Here is a 22,435-nt window from a genome sequence, read left to right on the forward strand (position 1 = left end):
TCGGGGCAATTTCGACATGAAAGTAAGCGTCCTTCAGGTCGATGGTTGTAAACCAATCGCCCGGCCGCACCAGCTCCAACACCTGTTTCATAGTCAGCATGTGGAATTTTCTGCATGTAATGTGCCGGTTCAGGCCTCGAAGATCCAAAATGGGCCTGAATTCTCCTGTTTTCTTGGGAACCAGAAAATACAGGGAATAATGCCCCTTCTCTCTGTCTTGAGGGTGCACCACAGACACCGCCTGTTTCTGCACCAGGGCCTGAACCTCTGCTGAGAGGAAACCTATCTCCTCCTGGGATGACAGATTTGCCTCTCTTATGCCTCTGAATGGAGGAGGGATGCTGTGGAACTGGAGTGAATAACCCAGCCTCAGTGTCCTGTCCATCCACTCTGTTAACACACAACTGTTTTTCCATTCCCCATAACATTGTGTTAGGGAATGTGCCATCAGCTGTGGAGCTGTAGCTATAAAGCTGTGATACTCCCTGGTGGCCCACTCCGCTGTCAAACCCTCCATAAAAGGAAGTTTGACCCATGGGGGGCTGACACAGAAAGGGCCGTTTTTCAATAATGCATTTTTCACCCAGAGAAAAAAATGGCCGATTTTCCACTGAGGTCCCTGAACGCCCCACAGCCCGCTCTCGCGAGAGCGCACGCTCCGCCGTAATGTTGTTTTCTCTCAATGAGAAAAAAAGCATTAACCGGAGTTTTTACACTCGGCGTGATGTGCTTTCTAACAACCTCACGCCGCCCATAATGCCCTTGTACCCGCATAGCATTCTGATGCTTCCTGCGGTTTATCACATGCGCGCACCCGCTGGTTGCTTCCTGTACTGGAATCACAACTGGGGTGGCGAAGGGGGAATCTGTACAGGCATTACCATGAAGTGTGGGATTGTGGAAAGGAATGACTCTCACAACGGAATAATTGCAATCATTTTTATTTATGCACACAGTGGATCATAAATATTGGAGTCAGGATTCATCCTCGCGTCCCGCTGCCCGTCAACTCCGAGCGGGCGGCGCACCCCAACCCGCAGTCCTCTGCTGACGCGGGTTCGGGGCAGGATTTCTCCGGGATCGCCCAGCTTGGCTTCGTGGAGCCCTCTGGCCAGGGGCGGACTGGCCATCTGTAGAATCTGGAGAACCACAGAACGGCCGGCCGTCAAGGTCCGTTGACGGCCGGCCGGCCCTTTAAAAAAAAAAAATAGTTTAACGTCATCATTTAAATTGCACTGACGGCCGACAGAGGGCGCTAATGCAGTTGTGTGGTTCTTATCTGTCAAATAATCACACACGAAGAAGAAAAAAGACCGGCCACACGAAGCGAAGGGATTAGACGCGCGCGGCAGACAGGGAGAATGAAAAAACATGGATACAAATCAAAGAAAACAAAAAGAAAAAGGTGGGGCCGAGAAGGCAAGAGAGAAAAAGGTGAAGTCACTCGCAGGTGAAGCATATCAATGTCGCAAATTGACAGACCTTTTTGGCAGCAGCGCTGCTACAAGCACTATCATCAGCAGCTTAGAACAAGTGCAAGATGATGAAGAGAATGATGAGGGCGCGAGTTCAGATATACAGCCAGCCTCCTGCGTTCATGATGAGGGACAGAGAGTTGAGCTGGTGGAAGAACCATCTCAACTGGCACATACAAGTGCAGAGCAAGAGCAAGAGGTGGGTGAGAATTATCCCTTGAACTCAGTGGCGTTTTCTCCTGGAGGCCAAGGGAAGCCAGGCTTCCCCTGTTTTTTGGATTGTAGTTATAATTTTAATAAATAAATAAAAACACTTTGTTTAGTTTCGGTAATTATTCTGCCGGCCCATCTCTCCCCCATTCTCATTGAGTCCCTCTAGATGTTATGATGAAACAGTATTGCACTCTCTGTTGCGAGAGGAGGCTAGCCAAAATTGGCTTCCCTTGTTGAAAAAAAATTGAGGGATTGACCAATCAGATGAGGCTCACTCATGCCTCACAATCCAATCAAATCGCATCAACTTCAGTTCGTACTGTAACTGTCATCACCACCCTTAAAAAGTAGTAAGCAACTGAAGCAATTGCAATTATGGAGGGTGGAGAATTTCATCAAAAAATAATTGTACTAAACTTCTGCTACAGCAGCAACTAAAAATGAAATCTGATGACAGGCCAATGCCAAACTGGAGCTGTGTACAGAGAGGAAAAAAGGAGCGAATCGGACGTAAAACTTTAAATAATAAACAGCGAATTTCTAACATTTGATATTTCATGTGGCCGGACTGGGTCAGTTTCCAGGGCTGAATTTTAGTCCCAGTCCGCCCCTGCCTCTGGCTGGACGATTGATCAAGAGAGGAGACAGGAGCTATGGGAGCCACAGCCCTGCGTCTGTCTCTCCTTCTCTCTTGCGGCTTTCACACCAGCGCTTTTCCCTTTCTAGCTCCGAGCGGGAGCTTTTCTGGTTCAGCTCCGGTTTCCCTTTTCTGCTCCGCTCTGTTCACACCGCCCAGCACCCGACTGGTGCTGCCACGCTGCTGCATCATGACGTCATCGTTTACATCGCTGATTTGCTCCCCAACGGCATTACGGCGCTCACAACAACAACAACAACAACAACAACAACGGGGAACTGCGTCGGTCGATGATCGTGTTGCTTTTAATCACACGAAGCCAGAATAAATTGAATAACGACTTCTCCAACCTTATGCTTTTCTCCAGAGTGCCGTGTGGTTCATTGTTTATTAATGTGTTTCTGCAACATTACCGACCGCTGCAGTGTTGGCTGCTCTTCCACGAGAGTTTATTCTCCTCCGTTAGCTCCCGGTTAGCTCACAATGCTGCGGCCGCTAAAGTATTCACTGTCCGACTCACACAAGCAGCTGATACATATCCCCAGTTCCCCTTAGCCTAAGTGAATGTGTGTCAGTCTGAATTGACGCTGTTTGGTAGGGCTGTGCAATTAATCGTATTTTAATCGCGATTACGATTATGGTTTGCGACGATTAGGAAAACAGCATAATTGACAAAATACGATTATTTTTGCTGGGTGCGCTTTCGCCCCTCCATAAAAGCCCACTCGGCCACGTGGGAGTGACATGTGTTGTGAGTGTTCAGCGCAAGCAATAGATGTCAGAACAAGAGCAGCAACTAGTTAAAAAGAAGGGTCGCGGGGAGATTCCCAGTCGATCGCGAGATGTGTCTAAAAATAGAACAACAATATTCTGTTTTATCGTTAATGTCCTGTAACATAATGTTCCCGTGCCAGAATAATGCACTTGAACGCATCAAAGCTTTGTGATTGGCCGGCCTCACCCCATGTGTCCGGGCGTGGCTGGTGAGCAGTGCACTAGTTCGCTGACGTTGTCCGTGTCAACAGCATGGATGGTCAACAGGAGTGACAGTCCACACACACACAAGACCGCAATTATGGCAGAAGCAAAAAAGCCCAAAATATATAATTTTCACTCCAAGTGGGAGGATCATTATTTTTGTATCTATTCCAATTCAAAGTCCATCTGTCTCATCTGCAATGCGAGCGTGACTTTATCGAAGAAGGGTGTATTACCGGCGTATTTTTATTATGATTCTACTTGTGATAGTCGGACACGACAACCTGTGCAGCCCATGTATTGATTCCATCCGATAGCTGCTATAATACAAAACAAAACGTCTGCCTCTCTCCACAATGATCAATAACAATGAACGGATGGTCAAAGTAAGGTACAAATAAACAGAATCACACGAAGCCTGGTTAGTGTTGCCTGAGTTTATAAAGTGTGTTTATAAGCACTCTGCTTGTAGGCAGGCATGACAGTCGACCCATGTTCAGGGGAGGAGGGTTTAGTATGAAGGGCCGTGTAGGCCAAAATTCAAACTCCCCTCGCACACACACTACTGAAAACATCTGGCCTTGCACACACACTACTGAAATACTCTCACATTCACTACTGAACACCTCACACACACTACTGAAAACATCTGGCCTTGCACACACTACTGAAATACTCTCACATTCACTACTGAACACCTCACACACACACTACTGAAAACATCTGGCCTTGCCACACACACTACTGAAATCCTCTCACATTCACTACTGAACACCTCACAACACACTACTGAAAACATCTGGCCTTGCACACATACTACTGAAATCCTCACACACACACTATGAAAACATCTGGCCTTGCACACATACTACTGAAATACTCTCACATTCACTACTGAACAACTCACACACACGCTACTGAAAATTAACGTCATACACACACTATTGAAATCCTCTCACATTCATTACTGAACACCTCGCACACACACTACTGAAAATTAACCTCACACACACACTACTGAAAAACATTTTACTGAAAGGTTCTCAGTAGGGAATGTGCATGTGTTTCACCTATGTGGTGTGAGGGGATTCTTGATGTAACGGAAGTCATTCTAATGTAACGGAAGTCATTCTAATGTAACGGAAGTCATCTGCTGGTGGTCTCTTTGCTAGCCCCCGTTAGCTTCATTAGCTCCAGGCTGCTACTCGGACGTGTTTGTTGTGTTGATGCCTGGTGGAGTATTCTTCATTGAAATATCGCACTTCTCTATGGCTCTGCGGTTCAAACAGACGTCTATGAATGCAGTTTATTCGGTAAGTGGAAATTCAAGCACTTTTATTTCTTACTTGTCTTTTTATTCAGCTAACAAGCGAGACGAAGCTACATCTGTGCTAACGATGCTATCCGTAGAATACAAGTTAAAACATAATGGAGAAGTGTAAAACATTAAGAAGGATTATACTGTAAAACATAAGGCTTCTCGGTGAGGTTGGTAAAATAAGGTCATGCTTGTACATTAGTTAGTTTGCTAGTTAGTTAACTGTATGCATTGTTATTGTTAATTTAAAATAGCTATGACTCGACGATGCGACAGCTAGCGTCACATTAGTGTTGAAGAGCAGAGTATGAGATTAACCTCACTATAAGATCTGTGTATCTGAAAAATATGAATCTCACATTTCCAGTTGGTTCCAGAAATAACGTTGACGTAGATATTGGCAATATGGTTTGTTGAGCTGGAGTTGATTGTTGAAGCTTACTGGTTAACGTTCATCATATTAAACGAACGAACCCAACGTTGTTGTTTTTATTAATATTATACCAATACTTACTTAGCATTTTTTCATCATTACACTGGAGAAACCGATTTATTGTGGCAGCAGAACGTGAACATGTAACTTAATGCCTGCATTTGAGGACGAAAAATAGCTCAGTCAATGCTTTAGGGACAAGGAAATGATTTGTTTAAATATTAGATATGACGTTATGTGTGCTTCTGTGACAATGAAGCTTATTCATTGCCATTACATTTGTTGAAGATGTTTGTCTTTTACCCTTACGTGTGTGTGGGCTTTGATATCCAGCACTTTTTTTTAAGGATAACAAAAAGATGATCACATGACATTTGCATGTAAAACAAGTCTGTGACCAACACATTGTTACTTTACATATACATCTGTTTGTTTAAAGTTTCCAGGTGATGCAGACAGACCAGAGGATGCTGACCACGAGAGACAGACCTATTCCTAACATCAGTGAACTTCAGCATGGACTCAAAGGTACAAAGACTCCTTTCATACTGTACAAAGAATCGAAGAAACGTTCTGGTTAAATAGATAAAGTAACAACTATAATCAGCTTTCACATTTCAATGTATTTAAGGCAATTATTATTTTACATTGTGGAGAATTGCTACCATTTGTCTCTACATATTGTCTGTAAAAGACGTGGTAAAAGTGGTTCTTGCAGTGAGACAACCGAGCAGTTGAATATTATTTTAATAAGATATGTTAATGTTGATTAACTGCAGACTGTTTCATTCATAATCTGATTATCTTTGTAGTACAAAGTGATGAATTAAAAAAACACATTAAAATTAAAAAAAATACATTATTTCTACAGCCGCTAAATAAACAAACCTTTCATAAATAACACACTTGCTCTGCAATAATATCATATGTTCTTGTCATTTCTGTTAGGAAAGGACCATACCTGAAGGACACAACTGCCTCACCGTTTTCTCAGAGGGGCAAGAAGAAAATGAAAAGCTGATTTCAGATTAAAGACCAATACAGGACATTCACTAAGAAACTACACTTTTATTGTGAACACAAAGTCAAACAGGACCATCATTTGTTTGTGACAGCTGAAGCCCAGTATGTGCTCACAGATGCAGTTAGGGGGTTTCTTCATCAGGCCTGGGCCTCCTCCCAGAGAAAGACCTCTCCACCTCAGTCCTCTCCAGCCAAACCCACAGACAGGACATCCGTCATGCTGAGGTTTCTCTCAAAGTCTCTGCACGCTGTCTCAATTGATCCACACTGTGAATATGAGGGGGAAATGTGTGTCATAAATGCTTTAGACAATAAGAATATGAAGTTAACTGTAAGGAATGGCTCATTCTTTTTTAAATAGACCAAAACTATTACTGTATTTCAATATCTCATGTCTGAAAGTTTAATTTAAAGAAGAAGAAGAGGCCCCAAAATAAAGATTGGTATATCAATAAATGTAGTTGATTTTGTCTTTTTAATTGTTTAAAGTAGATAGAACTGGTACTTAAGAGTTTGAATACAGTCTGGTTGCGGAGGAGGCACACAGGTAAGAGCATATAGCTACCATCACATGTAACTAGCTTGACTTGAATTTATTAAAATTAAGTAACAAATCCAATAACAAATCATGCAACAATGTGAATCTTTGCTGGGTCCACTGTTGAATTTACCCACATATGTATGTTTTAGAAACCTTAAGGCATTTATAGATTTGTATGCAAGTAACATCCCAAAACTCAATACCTAGATTATTATTGAAAGTTTGTTGACTCACTTTGGGGTCCTTTTATTTTAGAATCGTTTTTTCATGAGACAGTCAATTTAAATATTTGTACTATGCCATATTCACATTCATTTTGTAACACACACGTAAGGGTTAAAAGACAAACATCTTCAAACAAATGTAATGCAATGAATAAGCTTCATTGTCACAGAAGCACACATAACGTCATATCTAATATTTAAAAAATCATTTCCTTGTCCCTAAAGCATTGACTGAGCTATTTTTCGTCCTCAAATGCAGGCATTAAGTTACATGTTCACGTTCTGCTGCCACAATAAATCGGTTTCTCCAGTGTAATGATAATAAAATGCTAAGTAAGTAGCCTATTGGTAATAATATTAATAAAAACAACGTTTGGGTTCGTTCGTTTAATATGATGAACGTTAACCAGTAAGCTTCAACAATCAACTCCAGCTCAACAAACCATATTGCAATATCTACGTTAACGTTATTTCTGGAACCAACTGGAAATGTGAGATTCATATTTTTCAGATACACAGATCTTATAGTGAGGTTAATCTATGGGTTAATCTCATACAGTACTCTGCTCTTCAACACTAATGTAACGCTAGCTGTCTGTATCGTCGAGCATAGCTATTTTAAATTAACAATAACAATGCAGTTACCTAACTAGCAAACTAACTAATGTACAAGCATGACCTTATTTTACCAACCTCACCGAGAAGCCTTATGTTTTACAGTATAATCCTTCTTAATGTTTTACACTTCTCTATTATGTTTTAACTTGTATGCTACGGATAGCATCGTTAGCACAGATGTAGCTTCGTCTCGCTTGTTAGCTGAATAAAAAGACAAGTAAGAAATAAAGTGCTTGAATTTCACTTACCGAATAAACTGCATTCATAGACGGTCTGTTTGAACCGCAGAGCCATAAGATAAGTGCGATATTTCAATGAAGAATACTCCACCAGGCATCAACACAAAAAACACGTCCGAGTAGCAGCCTGGAGCTAATGAAGCTAACGGGGCTAGCAAAGAGACCACGAGCAGATGACTTCCGTTACATTATAATGACTTCCGTTACATTAGAATGACTTCCGTTACATCAAGAATCCCCTCACACACACATAGGTGAAACACATGCACATTCCCTACTGAGAACCTTTCAGTAAAATGCTTTTCAGGAGTGTGTGTGTGAGGTGTTCAGTAGTGAATGTGAGAGGATTTCAGTAGTGTGTGTGTGAGGCTTAATTTTCAGTAGTGTGTGTGTGAGGTGTTCAGTAGTGAATGTGAGGAGGATTTCAGTAGTGTGTGTGCAAGGCCAGATGTTTTCAGTAGTGTGTGTGAGGTGTGTCAGTAGTGAATGTGAGAGGATTTCAGTAGTGTGTGTGCAAGGCCAGATGTTTTCAGTAGTGTGTGTGTGAGGCTTATTTTCAGTAGTGTGTGTGTGAGGTGTTCAGTAGTGAATGTGAGAGGATTTCAATAGTGTGTGTGTGAGGCTTAATTTTCAGTAGTGTGTGTGTGAGGTGTTCAGTAGTGAATGTGAGAGTATTTCAGTAGTGTGTGTGCAAGGCCAGATGTTTTCAGTAGTGTGTGTGTGAGGTGAGTTTGAATTTTGGCCTACACGGCCCCTCATAGTTTAGTTTCCTGCACGCCTCGACGTAAGAGAGACGTAAGCGACGCCACCTCTTAGCTCCGAAGCTCTTGCCTCTAGACCAGTGGTTCTCAAAGTGGGGGGCGCAGAGGCATGCCAGGGGGGGCACGAGAGACCAGGAGGAAAAATGGTTATAAAAAAAATCATAATTTGAAAAATTATTGATTCGAAAATAATATAATGCAGTACAGTACTATTACGTCTGGGTCTCTGTGTTTCATTAAAGCTCGACTGTGTGTGTGTGTGTGAAACGAGCCATTTTGTGTGCACGAGCGAGAGAGAGCGCACCGGTACTGGAGATCGTTGTTGTTAGCTTCTGGTGCTAGCGAGCTACGCTAACGAATATAAGGAGCTTTTTCAACAACAAAGTGGAGGAGAGTCCTCTCCTGTCAGATTGAGAGACTCAGTGAGCTAAAGGACTCTGTCAGTGTTATCTCAGTGGGTCTCAAACGTTTTGGTCACCATTAATGTAAACAATTATTTCCGAGGCACACGTTTATAGGATCATTATAGTTATACAAAAATAAGAGAATAAATGAAAAACAGGTATGAAATACTATATGACAGTAAAAAAAGAATAAAGTTTAAAAGGGTGATTTGTAAAATATCCATAAAGAAAAAGTAAATCTGTTTACAGTTCTGTTTCAAATGGGTGTTCAGTGATTCCCACAGCATGTTAATACTTTGGGGGGCCCCCAAAAGTATAATGGCTCCCCCCAAAGTATAATTTGTGTGTTTTTTGTTTTTTTACTCAGTGAGCACTCCATTTGCATTTGCATTGGTGGCAATGAGTGCTCAGTGAGTAAAACAAACTTAAAAAACCATAAATTATACTTTGGGGGGAGCCACCCATAAATTATACTTTGGGGGGAGCCATTATACTGGTAAACAGCCTCTATGGGGCGCGAGTCCAGACCCACTTTTGGAATCAAATGATGACGTCAGTGGGATTATCTCCTTTATCAACTCCTAAGCATCGCCGGGACAACATCACTAGCCCCGCCCCTAAAGGGTGTGAAACTTGAGCCAATCAAGGACTACTACTACTAGGTCGTCCTTAGACGAGTTTGCCAACGGGTTCGCCAATCCTCACGGTCCTCCATACACCCGGCCAGCTCTGTGGAGCTTTTCCACCCCCCACATCCTTCCTCAGCACCTCCACGTATGTTGGCGTGGGGCGCCCTCTTGGTCGGTGCCCGTGTGTTGGCTCCCACCTGGTAAGATGTGTGTGTGAAAGAAGACCACAAAAAACAGCAGTGACTGCTCTCAGCTGTTTAACACTTAAAGACCTAGACACCATCACCAGTTGTAGGTTGTCTGAAGTGCAGTGTTACTATGAAAATTCACTAGAATGCAGGAATTGAGAAAAAAAATCTCAACATTTACCCGCCCCCCACCACCCCGCCCCGAGTCGTTCCCCCAAAGTATATTTTCATTTCTGCGGGAATCACTGGTGTTGAGAGAGGTATCCATAGATCTCTCCATGTTGCTCTCAAAGTGCACCAGATTGATGCTTTTAACTTCAATATTTAAAAATAAATCTTCCCGGGGGAGCTTGCCCCCGGACCCCCCTATGTGAGGTCCATGCACCACCAACCTATAAAAATAGCATCTTTACCCCTCTGCGTTACACCTATATGCTGTGAGCCTGATTATCGAGCCTTCATGTAACAGTTGTCGGGGGGACCATTGTGGGTATTTGCTTGGGGAAAAAGTGTTGCAGGTAGAACATTACCACTGTAGGCGCCCGGTACATTAATGGGAACCCTAAATGTTTGAGGCACCCTCTATGAAACGTCAAGGCTACCGCCACAACACCCCCAAAAGGAAATCTCTGCTGCCACAACTGAGCCGGACTATTTGTGGTGGGGGTGCCCGACTTTTTTTTTCTCCAAAGGGGGTGGCCTGACAGAAAAAGTTTGAGAACCAACTGCTCATAGACCGACAATTTTTTGGAGGCTGGAAGTTGGGGGCTAGGGAGCAGTCCGAGGACGGCCAGGCTGCAGCCGCCACCAGCCGATTCACGGCAGATGATTAATCTGTCCGATAGGCACCAGGCGTTCTGTATAATCGCAGCGGGGATTCGCCTTTGAGGCGAGGGGGCGGAGAGGTTTCCTGAGTTGCGGGGTAAATTAGTGAAACCCCCACACGCCCAGGTTGTTGGCCGCCGCGGCCATCTGAGCCCCCGAGGCGGAATATCTTATCTAGATACTCCAGCGCCTCACGATCACGAGGCAGCGGGGGCAGGGGCCTTCTCCCCTCTGCCCAGCCAGCTGCCTGGGGAAGCAGATGGGCCGCCAGGCTCTCATCTAAGGGGGGCACACCGGGACACGCTGAGTCCTGTTGGCCCTCTAACTTGAGCAAACCCCGTCATGCCGGCAACCGCAGCTCTCGCTCTGAGAGGTTGCCGCCACGTCGCCTCCCCACACTGCCATACGTCCGGCAGCCGGGGCGAGACAAAGTCGGCTGGACCGGCTGGGCCGGGCCATAAAACCCTTGACGGAGTCGGCTCACCGGTCTGGGTGGTAGCGGCGGAGGAACCGCCAGGCCCGCACGCTCCGCTGCCATGGCCATCACCAGCGGAAAATCCTGTCGAACAGATCTGCGTGGTGGCCCCTCTCTCACGCTGCCAGAAACGTCTGACAGCGAAAAATCTTCCTCATCTTCTTCCTCCTCGACAAGCGGAACATCACGGCTGGTCGGGAGTGCGAAGACAAAAGGCACCTCTCCGTCCTCCTCGTCCATCTCCACCACCTCCACAATGCCTCGGTCCTCTGGCTCGTCCTCAGGAACGGCATATTTTTGCTGTCGGAAATGGTCCAGGCGATGCGTCGTCGGAGCCGTGGAAGCGCCCGACAGGCACTGCAGGTCGGGGAACGTCCACCACCCTCCATGGCGTGGTCGGCCCCCAAACATTCAACAGCAGAAACCGGTGTGGATCCGCGCCCGCAATCAAGCCAGGGGAGCTGGGGCATGGACGAGTTTCTTGTAACGGTGAGGTCCCATTTTCTTAATCTTCGTTTCGTTTTTTTAAACTCTTCGGTTGTCAGCTCGCTGAAGAGAAAAGGATAATGGGCTGTGGGTGTAGCCGCCTTATATACTGTGGGCCTGCGCGCGCATTCAGGTAGGCTCGCCCCGATTTGGCCGGCTACATTTACGTAAAACTCAGTAGGTGAAAGCACGCACAGCATGATAGAGAGTAGTACCCATAAAGTCCAGTAGAGGGCGGAGCCTGTGTGAAATATAACAGGAACCACCTTTTTTTCTTAAGTTTCACTTTTGATTTAGTTTCTTAGCAGGGATTTGAGACATAAAGGACTGTTTCTGTAGCAGTGTGTGTTTCATGTTGTTTGAATAAGTCTTTAGTTATCTACTTATTGTGGTTCATTTCAGAATTGACAAAAATATAAAATGCAATAAATCGCTCAATCATCATATGCCGGCATCTCGTCCTTCCCTCCTTCTCCCTTTATGAGTAATACAATGACCTAGATTTGACCTCACTTTCTCCTCTTCTTTCGCTTCATCTGTTTATTGGCAATAATTAGCCGTCCTGCAGTGCCTCTTCCACTTTTCATCGTCAGTGCAGCAAGGCACATGAAGTAAAATATGGAGGGATAACGAGTGCTCCGCTTTCTTCACTGAAATAAAAGGAAGGAAACTGAGCCATGCAATAAAGATGTTTCAATTTGCAAGTGCAGTTGACAGACTGGGCATATTTCAAATTAGCTACTTATTCATTCATTTGAAGACATGAATTGTCACTCCCCCATAATATCCATAAATGAGTTCTTACTTTGATGAGGATCTTGCCCTGCAGGCTCTGAGGACTGGGTAATGTTTTTGAGTCCCTGCTCAGGGCATCTCTCACGTCCAGTTTGTCTCCAAAGATTTCTCGCAGGTACTGAGCAATCTTCTTCTGCTGCTGGATGCTACAGTGGTTCTCTATGGACAGAATTACTGGGTACCTGAAACAATTATCAAAATACATATTCAGATTTCCATGAATTAAATTAAAACCTGTCAACATTTAAAAAAATGTGTCTTAAATTCAGCCGTAGTGTAAACATGAAAAATAAAGGAGGTAGCAGGTTAATGATCTGTGTGCTAGTGTGTGTCTGGTGTGTGTTTGTGTGTGAGTACATGCGTGTGTGTTTTTAAAAAGATGACATGACTTGTGGCCACACGGCAGAGCAGCTCAAATGCCAGCTTTGTCAGACTGACAGCTCTCCCTCAGGGAACGCAGCCCTGCTCTCACCTCCAATCCACATATCACACACACACACACACACACACACGCACGCGCACACACACACACACACACACACACACACAAGTACTCTGTACTCTGCCAGAGACACAAAGAGATAACAGAGGGACGGACATCCAGGAGCTTCTCTCAGATGAATGTGTGTGTGTGCTGTGTGTGTGTGTGTGTGTGTGTGTGTGTGTGTGTGTGTGTGTGTGTGTGTGTGTGTGTGTGTGTGTGTGTGTGTGTTGTGTGTGTGTGTCGTGTGTGTGTGTGTGTGTGTGTGTGTGGGTGTGTGTGTTGTGTGTGTGTGTGTGTGTGGTGTGGTGCGTGCGTGCGTGTGTGCGTGCGTGCGTGCGTGTGTGTTATTGAGCAGAGACTCACTCCATTTCAATACAGGCCAGCAGCCATTAATCATATTAACAGGTGGCACTGATGATAAAACATCAGCTGAATGTAAAAGCCAGCAGAGTGGGGATCGAGATGTGAGGCACATCATATTTAATTTATTAACACGTTCTGCCTGTCAGAATTATTATTACAGATTACTATTGATTATTACTTAAGAGTTTACAGGTATTTCCTAATAAGCAAGTTTTAATATTTTCTTTTGGGAACCCTAATTTAACAATTGTTTAATTTAATGTTGTTACGGTGTCTTTATTTTGCTTCCTATTACTGATTGATCTGTGACTGATTGCATTGAAATTAAAGCTTTTAAAGCATTTGGGTAAACAACCATATTGTGTATCATGCAGAGAATGATGAGAAAATGTAATATTGTATAACATTATACAAAAAAAACAGCCTTAATTATTTTTGGTCAAACTTCCCACAAGCTAATGCCAAATGTATTTTTATACTTTAGTTTATTTACATAAATCTAATCAAGTCCACAATTTTTGAAGTAAAAAAATGGTTACATAACACAGGTGATGTACTTATAAGTAGCTGCAATAGATGCCTAAGCGAGCCAATGTGGCAGCAAGAAGCTGCATCATACACCACTTTGTTTTGGTAATGTTGGAGCCAGCAGAGAGAAACAGTGGCTCCTCGGGGAGCGAGAGGAAACACTGCTGAGCAGATGGTTCAGTAATAGGTGCTAATTGCAGCCAGGAAACTCAGTGTTCTCTGAAACATGGCTGGAACATTTTTGCTATTTTTTTGGTAAACCTTTGGGGGAAACCTTCAATCAAAAGTAAATATATAATTTTATAACAGGAACATTTTTAGTTTAAGACTAGTCTCATGAGAAACAATTTAGTTTGTCAGCTTTTCTTATGAGCCAGCTGATGTTATTATGTCTCACTCTGGACCATAAAGCAACACACTAAAACAAAACAAAACAACATACAATCAATAATACATGTCAGAGAAATACTGTATTGTGCCGTTGGTCCAGAAGAAAATAGCATTATTTGCTCTTCTGAATGTCAACCAGAAATGATGCTTCAGCAGATTTATATGAGTGAGTAAACTGAAGGAGAAATCAGTAAAATGGCATTTCGATTTGGCATTCTCAGACAGTTTCTCCCTTTACAATACCTATGGGAAAATGGAAGTGTCTGGTTCCCATTAAACATTTACACAAACACACACCAACACACACAGTAGTGTCTAATAGTGTATTTCTGGATATCATAAATTGTACCATTATTGTCCTTGTCCATTCATGCCAATGGAGTGGTGCAGGGATGTGAACTTTTTGTATACTAATAGGGAACTTAGCATTGCACTGGTTCCCTATGCAAATAACATTTGGATTTTTCAATTGCATTTTGCAGAGAATATGCTCTGCAGCAAAATAAATTGAGGATAGATAAATTAGACGATACTTAGATCAATGCTCTGGAAGAGAAGATAGTTCATGTTAACGGCAGTAAACAAACAACATTATAACACACACACACACACACACTGTGTTGTTGACTCACTGGTTATTAATGAAGGCATATTTATTGATGGTCGCTATGACAGACTTGAACGGTATCTTGGAGGTCAGAGTGTATCCGTGTTGGACCATCGGCTCTCCATCAGGTCCGTCCCAACAGTCCACTGCAGGGGAAAACAGGAGACATGATGCATGAATAAAACAGTGTGGTGTGTTATAGTCTCCGTTTTCTGTCTCTTTTCTCTGTTCAGCTTTGAATATAAAGAAGACAGTCAATTTGATTTGTACTTGATCTCTCAGCTTTTATATATTCTACTAACGAACACTGTGAATCAAAGACATGTTCAAGCAATAGCACAGTGATCATCAACTGGCAGTGCGCAGGCCACATCTGGCCCGCCAGACATACTGTGGCGTAAACAAATAAAATATAAATAAATAAAGTGAGAAAGTTGCATGCTTTGTGCCTCAGATTGTACTCTTTTGCAACAGCGGCCGCGGTTTTCCACGTCAACTTTACGCTTGAGGCTCTTTGACAGTGACATTTTTGCGTGTCTGGCAAACAATTTTCTTATATCCTGCAACCGTTTCCCACCAATCAGGACACGGTATTAATAAAAAGTTGATTCCTTTCCCTGCCAATCAGGACTGCTTTCAGTTTTATTAACCCGGATACAGGCTTGTAAAAAAAGATTATTTTTTCAATAAAGTGAACATATTAATCAAATATATATATATAAATATATATATATATATAATTTATTATGATTTATATATAAATATATATAAAAATCTCTGGCCCCCAAAAGTGTCTCTTGGATTAATTTTGGCCCTTGGACAAATGTAGTTGGTGACCTCTGCAATAGCATGTGCAAGATTGTGCTTCTGTGTTTTTTTTCAGAGATACTGCGACTTTAAGCTGGTTTCAAATTGTATTACCAAACATTAATACAGTAAAATAGGTGTTAAGTTTCAATTTAAAAACAGTATAAAGTGTCCCAAATTGCTAAGCAGTACACATTCCTAACAGTGATGGTGTTATACCACTTTTAACAGAAATGTATCATTTTATATAGGGTGTAATCCTAGTTATAAATCAGCTTGTCAAATAAAAAATGTAGTTTTCCACAGCAGACATTTTGACAGGGTATAGCAGGAAAAGCAGCTAATAACTTGAACAATGATAGCTCTGCTCTATTTAAGTGTCCCAGTAAGCCATGACAGTGTGACAGTGATGCACGATCACAGATACCACTATATAGAATTCAGCCGTGCTAAATGTTTTTATTTGCACCTGTGTTTTTCCCACTGCAACATGTCAACATGTCTGCTGTGGAAAGGCTTATGCGCAGTCAGATTAGCCACGCATGGCATCCATATTGTCGTGCAGATGTTCGCTCACCTTCTACGCAGCGGCAGCCGGACTGCAGCACCCAGGCATACATGTCGGTCTTGGAGTGGGAGAGAAGCTGGTCTCCAGTCAGGTATGTGTTATGAGAGGAGGCGATGAAATAGTTACAAAGAGGCTGGTCCATGTCTTGGTTCACCTCGTGGTGCAAAGGGTTGAAAATGTCACACGTTGGACTGCGCATGAAACTTGTAAAACCTAAAGGAAAATACAAATGTATTGTTAAACATATATGTGGAATCACATCAGGGATTCTAAAGCATTTAGCTTAGTTCAATCATGGTTTATTGCTTTGGACATTTAATCAAGTGAACTACATAGACTCACCATCATCTGTTTATGGCAGTGCTGTTTGTTGTCTGTTAGAATTTAGTACAGACTGGTCAACATAATAATTGTATCTTTTAGCCTTGTTAGCATACAGATGATACATTTAAGTTGAATTACACAGAGAGCCAGTAGAATTGCTGAGGACTCTGCCTTGCAGATGCAGAGGTGAAGCAACGTGTTTAAAACATTGTTTGTCGTGCTGTTATTAGATTTACATTTAGATACAATATCCTGAAATTAAAGTGAACACCGTAACACAAAATATTTTGTATTTCAAACTACCAGCCCTCAGATCAATGTATGCACCTTCTAACGGCTTCTAACAGGGGCACCTACAATATCTCTCTTCATTTGCATGATGATCTCTCTGGGAAAATACCAAGGATGACAGACAAGCACAGTGTAACCACAGCACACTGGTTTCGAACCAGAGTGGTGAGGTTTGGAACCTCTCGATGGCAGATATTCTTCAAACAGCCAACTTGTTTTAGGTGGTACGGAGTGGAGGGGAGTGGGAAGAAAGAAAGCATCCTTTTATCCAGAGAGGAGGGATAAAAATGAGACAAGAATACCAAGAGCATGGAAATCAGAAAATAGGCCAGAGAGCAGAAAACGAAAAGAAGAAGACTGTGGAAAAGCACATTGCCAAGAGGAAACTGAAAATGTGACGCAAAAAGGCCCATGTGAAAGATATTGATCAGACTGGTCACGCAATATTATCACCATGATGGTTCAAATACTGTAAGTAACAGCTCATCACACTGTAAAAATTCCTCTGCTTAGACATTACTGTCACATCTGTCCACAATGCAAGTAAAAAACACATTTCTGGCCTGCAGACATATTGGTCTGATCAGTCAGACACACACAGTGTTAGCCTTCATGCCCCCAACAACAAGATTAGTCTCACCCTTGCTGCTCCCCTCTCATCTCCTCTCCATATTCCCTCCCCTCATGTCTGTCACACTGTCATTTTTTTCTTCCACCGCCCTCATTCTGACTTCCCAATTTCTCACAAAGGCCACCCTGCTCAATCCTCCTTCATAAACTCACCCTTTAGTTGCATGTGGTATTACTTAAAACAGCTCTTAGAGATGAACAACTTTCTTTTATCTTTTTCAGAATTGATCTTTCTAGGGATTCAGGATTTTTTTGGGGATGAAAGTCACAGTAGTTAAAAAGGGGGTTGATAGAAATGCTAATTTCTGTTAAATCTGCATTTAAAAAAAACTATGGTGACAGATGGGGGGTAAAACATTTGGAGAAAAATACCTTCAATCCCTATGACGCCTCTTTGTTTGTTCTCATCAGACCTCTCAAACTTGTCAATGATTTCTGCAACATACTCTGGAGTCACATTGGCCATCTGTAGAGAAAAAACATAAAACACATTTTTCAGACACCTTGAAATGTAGTTAATAACAATGATTTAATTCCAGAGTAAAGTAAGACTCAGATATGTTCCCATCTTTACAACACATTTATGTTGCTGTTAAATACATTTCCATCCATGTCAAACCAGCAGCACAATCTGAAAACAGTATAAATGCAGAGTATCTCAGGCTCGAGGCGTCAAATACAGCATGATGAAAATGACACCATTTCAGTGTAGGAAAGACAAGAGTGAGTCAGAAGCACAAAGAAAATAACTGGAGGAAAAAGAGAGCAGGAAAAAGTGTAAAGAACAAAAAAAGTGCTCTCGTGAGACAAACCAATTTTAGCGTGATAGATTGACTCAGTGAAGCGGATTCCTCTGGGCAGACAGCTGAGACCGAGGGCGTTAAATGTTAAACTCAGGGAGGGAAAACAGGAACTGAATCAATCTCTTTTGTGTGGCTCGATATGAGATTGATACAGCTGATTGGAGAGGAAGTAATTTGGACCCCTCCGAATAAAAATGTATGTCGCCGGCTGAGCATTTTAGTGACCTCTCACCTTCTGCTCGTTACGCAGTAAGTTGGCTAGCTCCTCTGTTGTCAGGTGATCCTTCCTGTCACTGTACGCCATCATCAGCAGGAACAGGTCCCGTCGCAGAGACATCATCTTGTAGAAGACAGAGAACTCTTCATAGGTCAGCGTGCCCTGCTGATCGTCAGTGTCTGCTTCCTGTGGAGATGAGGAAGGGACATGTCATTGGTGACACCTCTCAGGCTATTATTTTTAGATGGTAAGTAAAACTCTCCAGAAACCTTTGTGACTTTAACAGTTCTAAATAGAAACAACAAACAGAAACTTTTGACATTGCTTGTTGAGCAATTTGTTTATTTAGAATAGAACTCAAATTGTACTTGTTTTGGGTGGCTATTACACATTTCTATATTTGAGAATATTAAAAACCTGTCAATGTTTATATTGTTATTCTTATTATCCATGTATGAACTCTATCTATCCCATACTTTCACTCTTATTGCTGCTGCAGCTCTCGACACCTGAATTCAGAAAAGGTTTATCTTATCTCAAAAAATTATCTGGGGCATCGAAAATCTAACTCAAAACAACATACATTTGTGCGTTTGCATGTCCTGTGTATTGCTCCTGACCCAGGATACCGCAGTGTTGTCCAATTACAGAACTAACTTAACTGCCCTATGATTGCATGTGCCATCCAGTCATGTTACAGTTAACATCCATGTCTTTCTAAAATGTCATCAGTGAATTATTTGATCCTGTTAGACATCTTTAAGATTTTTCTTTTTTTTGACCTTGACCTTTGAGATCCAGTTAATTCTTGAGTCTAGGTTGACGTCTGTGTCATAGGTATTGAGTTCTCTAAAGGGTCCTGAGATATTACGTCCATGAGAATGGTAAAAATACCAAAACATAATAAATTCATATAAGAGATTGAAACACCTAAAAGAGAGTTGGACAAATCATTTTAGATTTTTGGCTTAATGTGGAAGACATTGAGTTGCTGCTCTGCGGTGGCCAGATGGATGCGTAATTTGCTACAAATTAGTTAGTTATTAGTAGTATTTTTTAAATGAAGCTTAATGTCAGATTGAGTGGATGTGAGTGAAATGTACTGGCAATTTATTCTGATTATCAGGTTATAATATATGGCCAAAGACCAATAATGACTGTCAGTGATAAGGAAGTATCAGCCTTCCCAATACATAATTTGAAGCACAAAATGTGTCTAGACCTGTCAGCTGTGAGGGTTACTGAGTAACTCCTATGCACATGTGCAGCTGCATGCTGTCTCAGTTTATTCTTTCTCCATCTCTTGTTAATTTACATTTTTACAATGATATCAACACTAATTCACATCGGCAAGTGCAGTGTTCCAGTCTTTATGGCACAAACACATTACCGATCAAGATTTTTATTTTTATTTTCCTAATCCAAATCACATGTAGCCTGAGGATACACGCAGCACAGCTCGCTGCTCATTCTCTTCCGCCATCCCGCTCTGCCTGTTCGATGGTATCCAGCGTCTCACATTACCTGATCTCACGGGAGCCCATCGACTACACACCAAATCTAATAATACCAGCTAATGCCTCCATCACACACCCATAATGAGCTCGCTGTGTGCATCGGGGACTCGATCACAGAAAGAATCTTAACACAACCAGCAGGACAAATCACTGTGATAGACTTCATCAGAAATGTCTGGACAGAAACCAAACTGATAACAGGTAAACGCTGTTATCTGCCAATTCTTAAATGGAAAGACATTAATAAATAACATTTCCTATATGATCTAAACCCAAAGAGTGGCTGCTTTATAGAGAACAATTAAGGTTTAGTCCACTTTGAAGGGATGACAACATGTTGAAATCCACTGTCTTAACTCTTAAATTCCAGGTGATGGGGAAGAGGCTTTCGAGGGAAATTTAGTTTGGATAGTTTGATTCAATGTTATTAAAATAAATACTGCAAGGCAACTTCTATTATTGGTTTTAAAATATATATTTCTTAGTCGACACAAAACCTTTGTCTAATATTTAGAAAAACAAGTCCAGTTTGGATCTTTATTAAAATATTTTCATCTTTCATGATATATAAATCAAGCCGTTAGGGGGACACAGAGCAAACAGTAGTTCTCATTCATAACACTCCGTTCGATGTCTCACTATGGGATGCGCCTCATCGCGGAGCAAACAGAAGCATCAATCTCATTACGCCAATCCTGATTGGCTGGTGATCTTGACGTCAGCGTCAGGGAATTCACCCCCTATAAGTAGCTTGCGCCACGACGCATGCGTCATTCAAACACCTCTTCTCGCTTCAGAGCACATCTCTATAGTAGCCGGACAAGCTTAACGGTCCACAGACTGAACCCAAATATAACCATTTCGGTCGACGGGCGCTCGGCGGCTACTCCTTCTGCTTCGCAAGAAGACGGTAATACTAACGCCAGTTAGTATTAAAATCGACCTCGCCGTTTCTTTCCCCGGAAAGTAAGGTAAGGTTTTGATTTTTCTCAAGCTAGCTACGCACCTGTTGCTAGCTAGCTTCCCCTTACTACCGACACCACGGTAGCGAGGACGCTTTTCTTTTTCTCTCTCACGGAGGAGAAAAGGATTAGAAGTATATTGACATACCAGTCAATATTCTTTGAGAACAAAGGACCCACATCGTCCCTTTTTCTCCGGATTAAGGACGGGTTGGTAACACTTTTTCTCTCAACGACGTACCTGTTACGAGCGGGTCCTCTCCACGCCACGAGGCGAACAAGATGGACGCCTCTCCCCCTCACACCAGAGGAGTCAGGGACTCGGAGGCTCGGTCATGCGGCTGCGGGTTGAAGATAGCAGGCACAGACTCACACCAGGTCTGCTCGTCCTGCCTCAGGCTGGAACACGCCCAGGAGGCTATCGACAACCCCGGCTCGTGCGGGCATTGCCCGAAAGAGCCTCCACCGACGGCTAGCACACCAAGCTAGCTTGTTGGAACAGGACTCCCTCATGTCCACTGATTCGCCGTTTGGCAATCAAGACACGGGGGCGTCCGCCGCAGAGACTGAGCCCCTCACTGTGTCAGTCTGGGGCTCACTAACAGCGGCAGCTGCGGAACTGGGATCCCACGCCGTGTCAGGCCGGGACCCGGTGGCGGCAAGAGACGCGGGAACGGAGCCCCACGCCTCAACAGGCGGGAGCTCCCGGCGAGACCTCACAATGGTCTCGCCCGCAGAGGCTCGGCCTGCTCCGCATACCGCCGATGGAACTGCTGGTGGCAGCCCACCTCCTACCGAGGATGGGCCCGTCACCAAGCAGGAACCCCACGCTGCCAGCGAAGCTGGACCGTTTCCAGTCGACCATGACTGAACGGTCCTACAGAGCCGCAGCATTGTCCGCCAGGGCTCTGAACGTTTCCTCACTGCTAACCGCATACCAAGCGGAGCTCTGTGAGGATATGTTGAGTAATCCTGGACCGGCCGTTCTGGATGAGTTGGCCTTGTCACAGACATTTGTCTCCGTGTCCAACGCTGCGCCGTCCAGGCCACGGGCAAAACAATGGGGATCATGGTGGTGCAGGAAAGAGCTAGATGGCTCAACCTCACCAACCTCCCAGACCGGGAAAAGGAGGATGTGCTTGACATGCCCATCGTTGCCTCCATGCAGAGGAGATGCGAGTCGAAAAAGAAGGAGGACGAGGCCCTCCACCTCTGCCTCCCTCGAAGGGCCCAGCCGCTGCCTTCGCAGCGGCAGCCCTTCGTCCAAGCTGCTCCGAACCCTGCTCGGTTCAAAATACCGAAAACGCAGAGGTCGCAGAGTCCGTCCCCGCCCAGGCAGGGGACGAGGGCGAGCTGGCCTAGAAAATCTCCGGTTCCGGCTGCAGCCCAGGCGCAGCCAACCCAGAATTTCGGCCAGCAGTCGAGGAAGAAGAAGCGAGCGGCGTGACAGCCCCTCCTTCTCCCCTCTGTGACAGAGCTGGAAGTCTACGGTTCCCCAGCTCTAAATGTGTTCCCGCCGCCTCGAGAGATGCCTCAACACCATCCTCAAGTCCGCAGAAACACATGTCACACACTTATTGATTTTTCTGTCATAAACATTTTCGCTGACGCATCCAGGCTTCGAGCCAAGGGCGCAGCTCGAAAAAATGAAAAGAAAAACAATAAAAACAATAAACAGTCCG

The 22,435-nt window shown here is 43.5% G+C and overlaps 1 protein-coding gene across 3 annotated transcripts in view; it reads right to left on the reverse strand.

Annotated features, from left to right (window-relative positions):
- Positions 1-925: 925 nt before the first annotated feature.
- Positions 926-22,435, reverse strand: part of LOC117533856 (1-phosphatidylinositol 4,5-bisphosphate phosphodiesterase eta-1-like) — a 57,671-nt gene continuing 36,161 nt past the window's right edge. For 2 of the 3 annotated variants that reach the window (XM_034197821.1, XM_034197823.1), the window contains 6 exons: positions 18,290-18,460; positions 17,627-17,720; positions 16,019-16,222; positions 14,660-14,780; positions 12,273-12,444; positions 926-1,192 (listed from right to left, as the gene is read on the reverse strand). In XM_034197821.1, coding sequence (XP_034053712.1) covers positions 1,166-1,192; positions 12,273-12,444; positions 14,660-14,780; positions 16,019-16,222; positions 17,627-17,720; positions 18,290-18,460 — 789 coding nt within the window. In that variant the 3' untranslated portion in view covers positions 926-1,165. Of the gene's footprint in view, positions 1,193-12,098; positions 12,118-12,272; positions 12,445-14,659; positions 14,781-16,018; positions 16,223-17,626; positions 17,721-18,289; positions 18,461-22,435 lie in introns of those variants that run through there. The other variant, XM_034197822.1, reaches the window with a different exon arrangement.

The sequence above is a fragment of the Gymnodraco acuticeps genome, unplaced genomic scaffold (assembly GCF_902827175.1).
Source record: "Gymnodraco acuticeps unplaced genomic scaffold, fGymAcu1.1, whole genome shotgun sequence".
NCBI classification, from domain to species: domain Eukaryota; kingdom Metazoa; phylum Chordata; class Actinopteri; order Perciformes; family Bathydraconidae; genus Gymnodraco; species Gymnodraco acuticeps.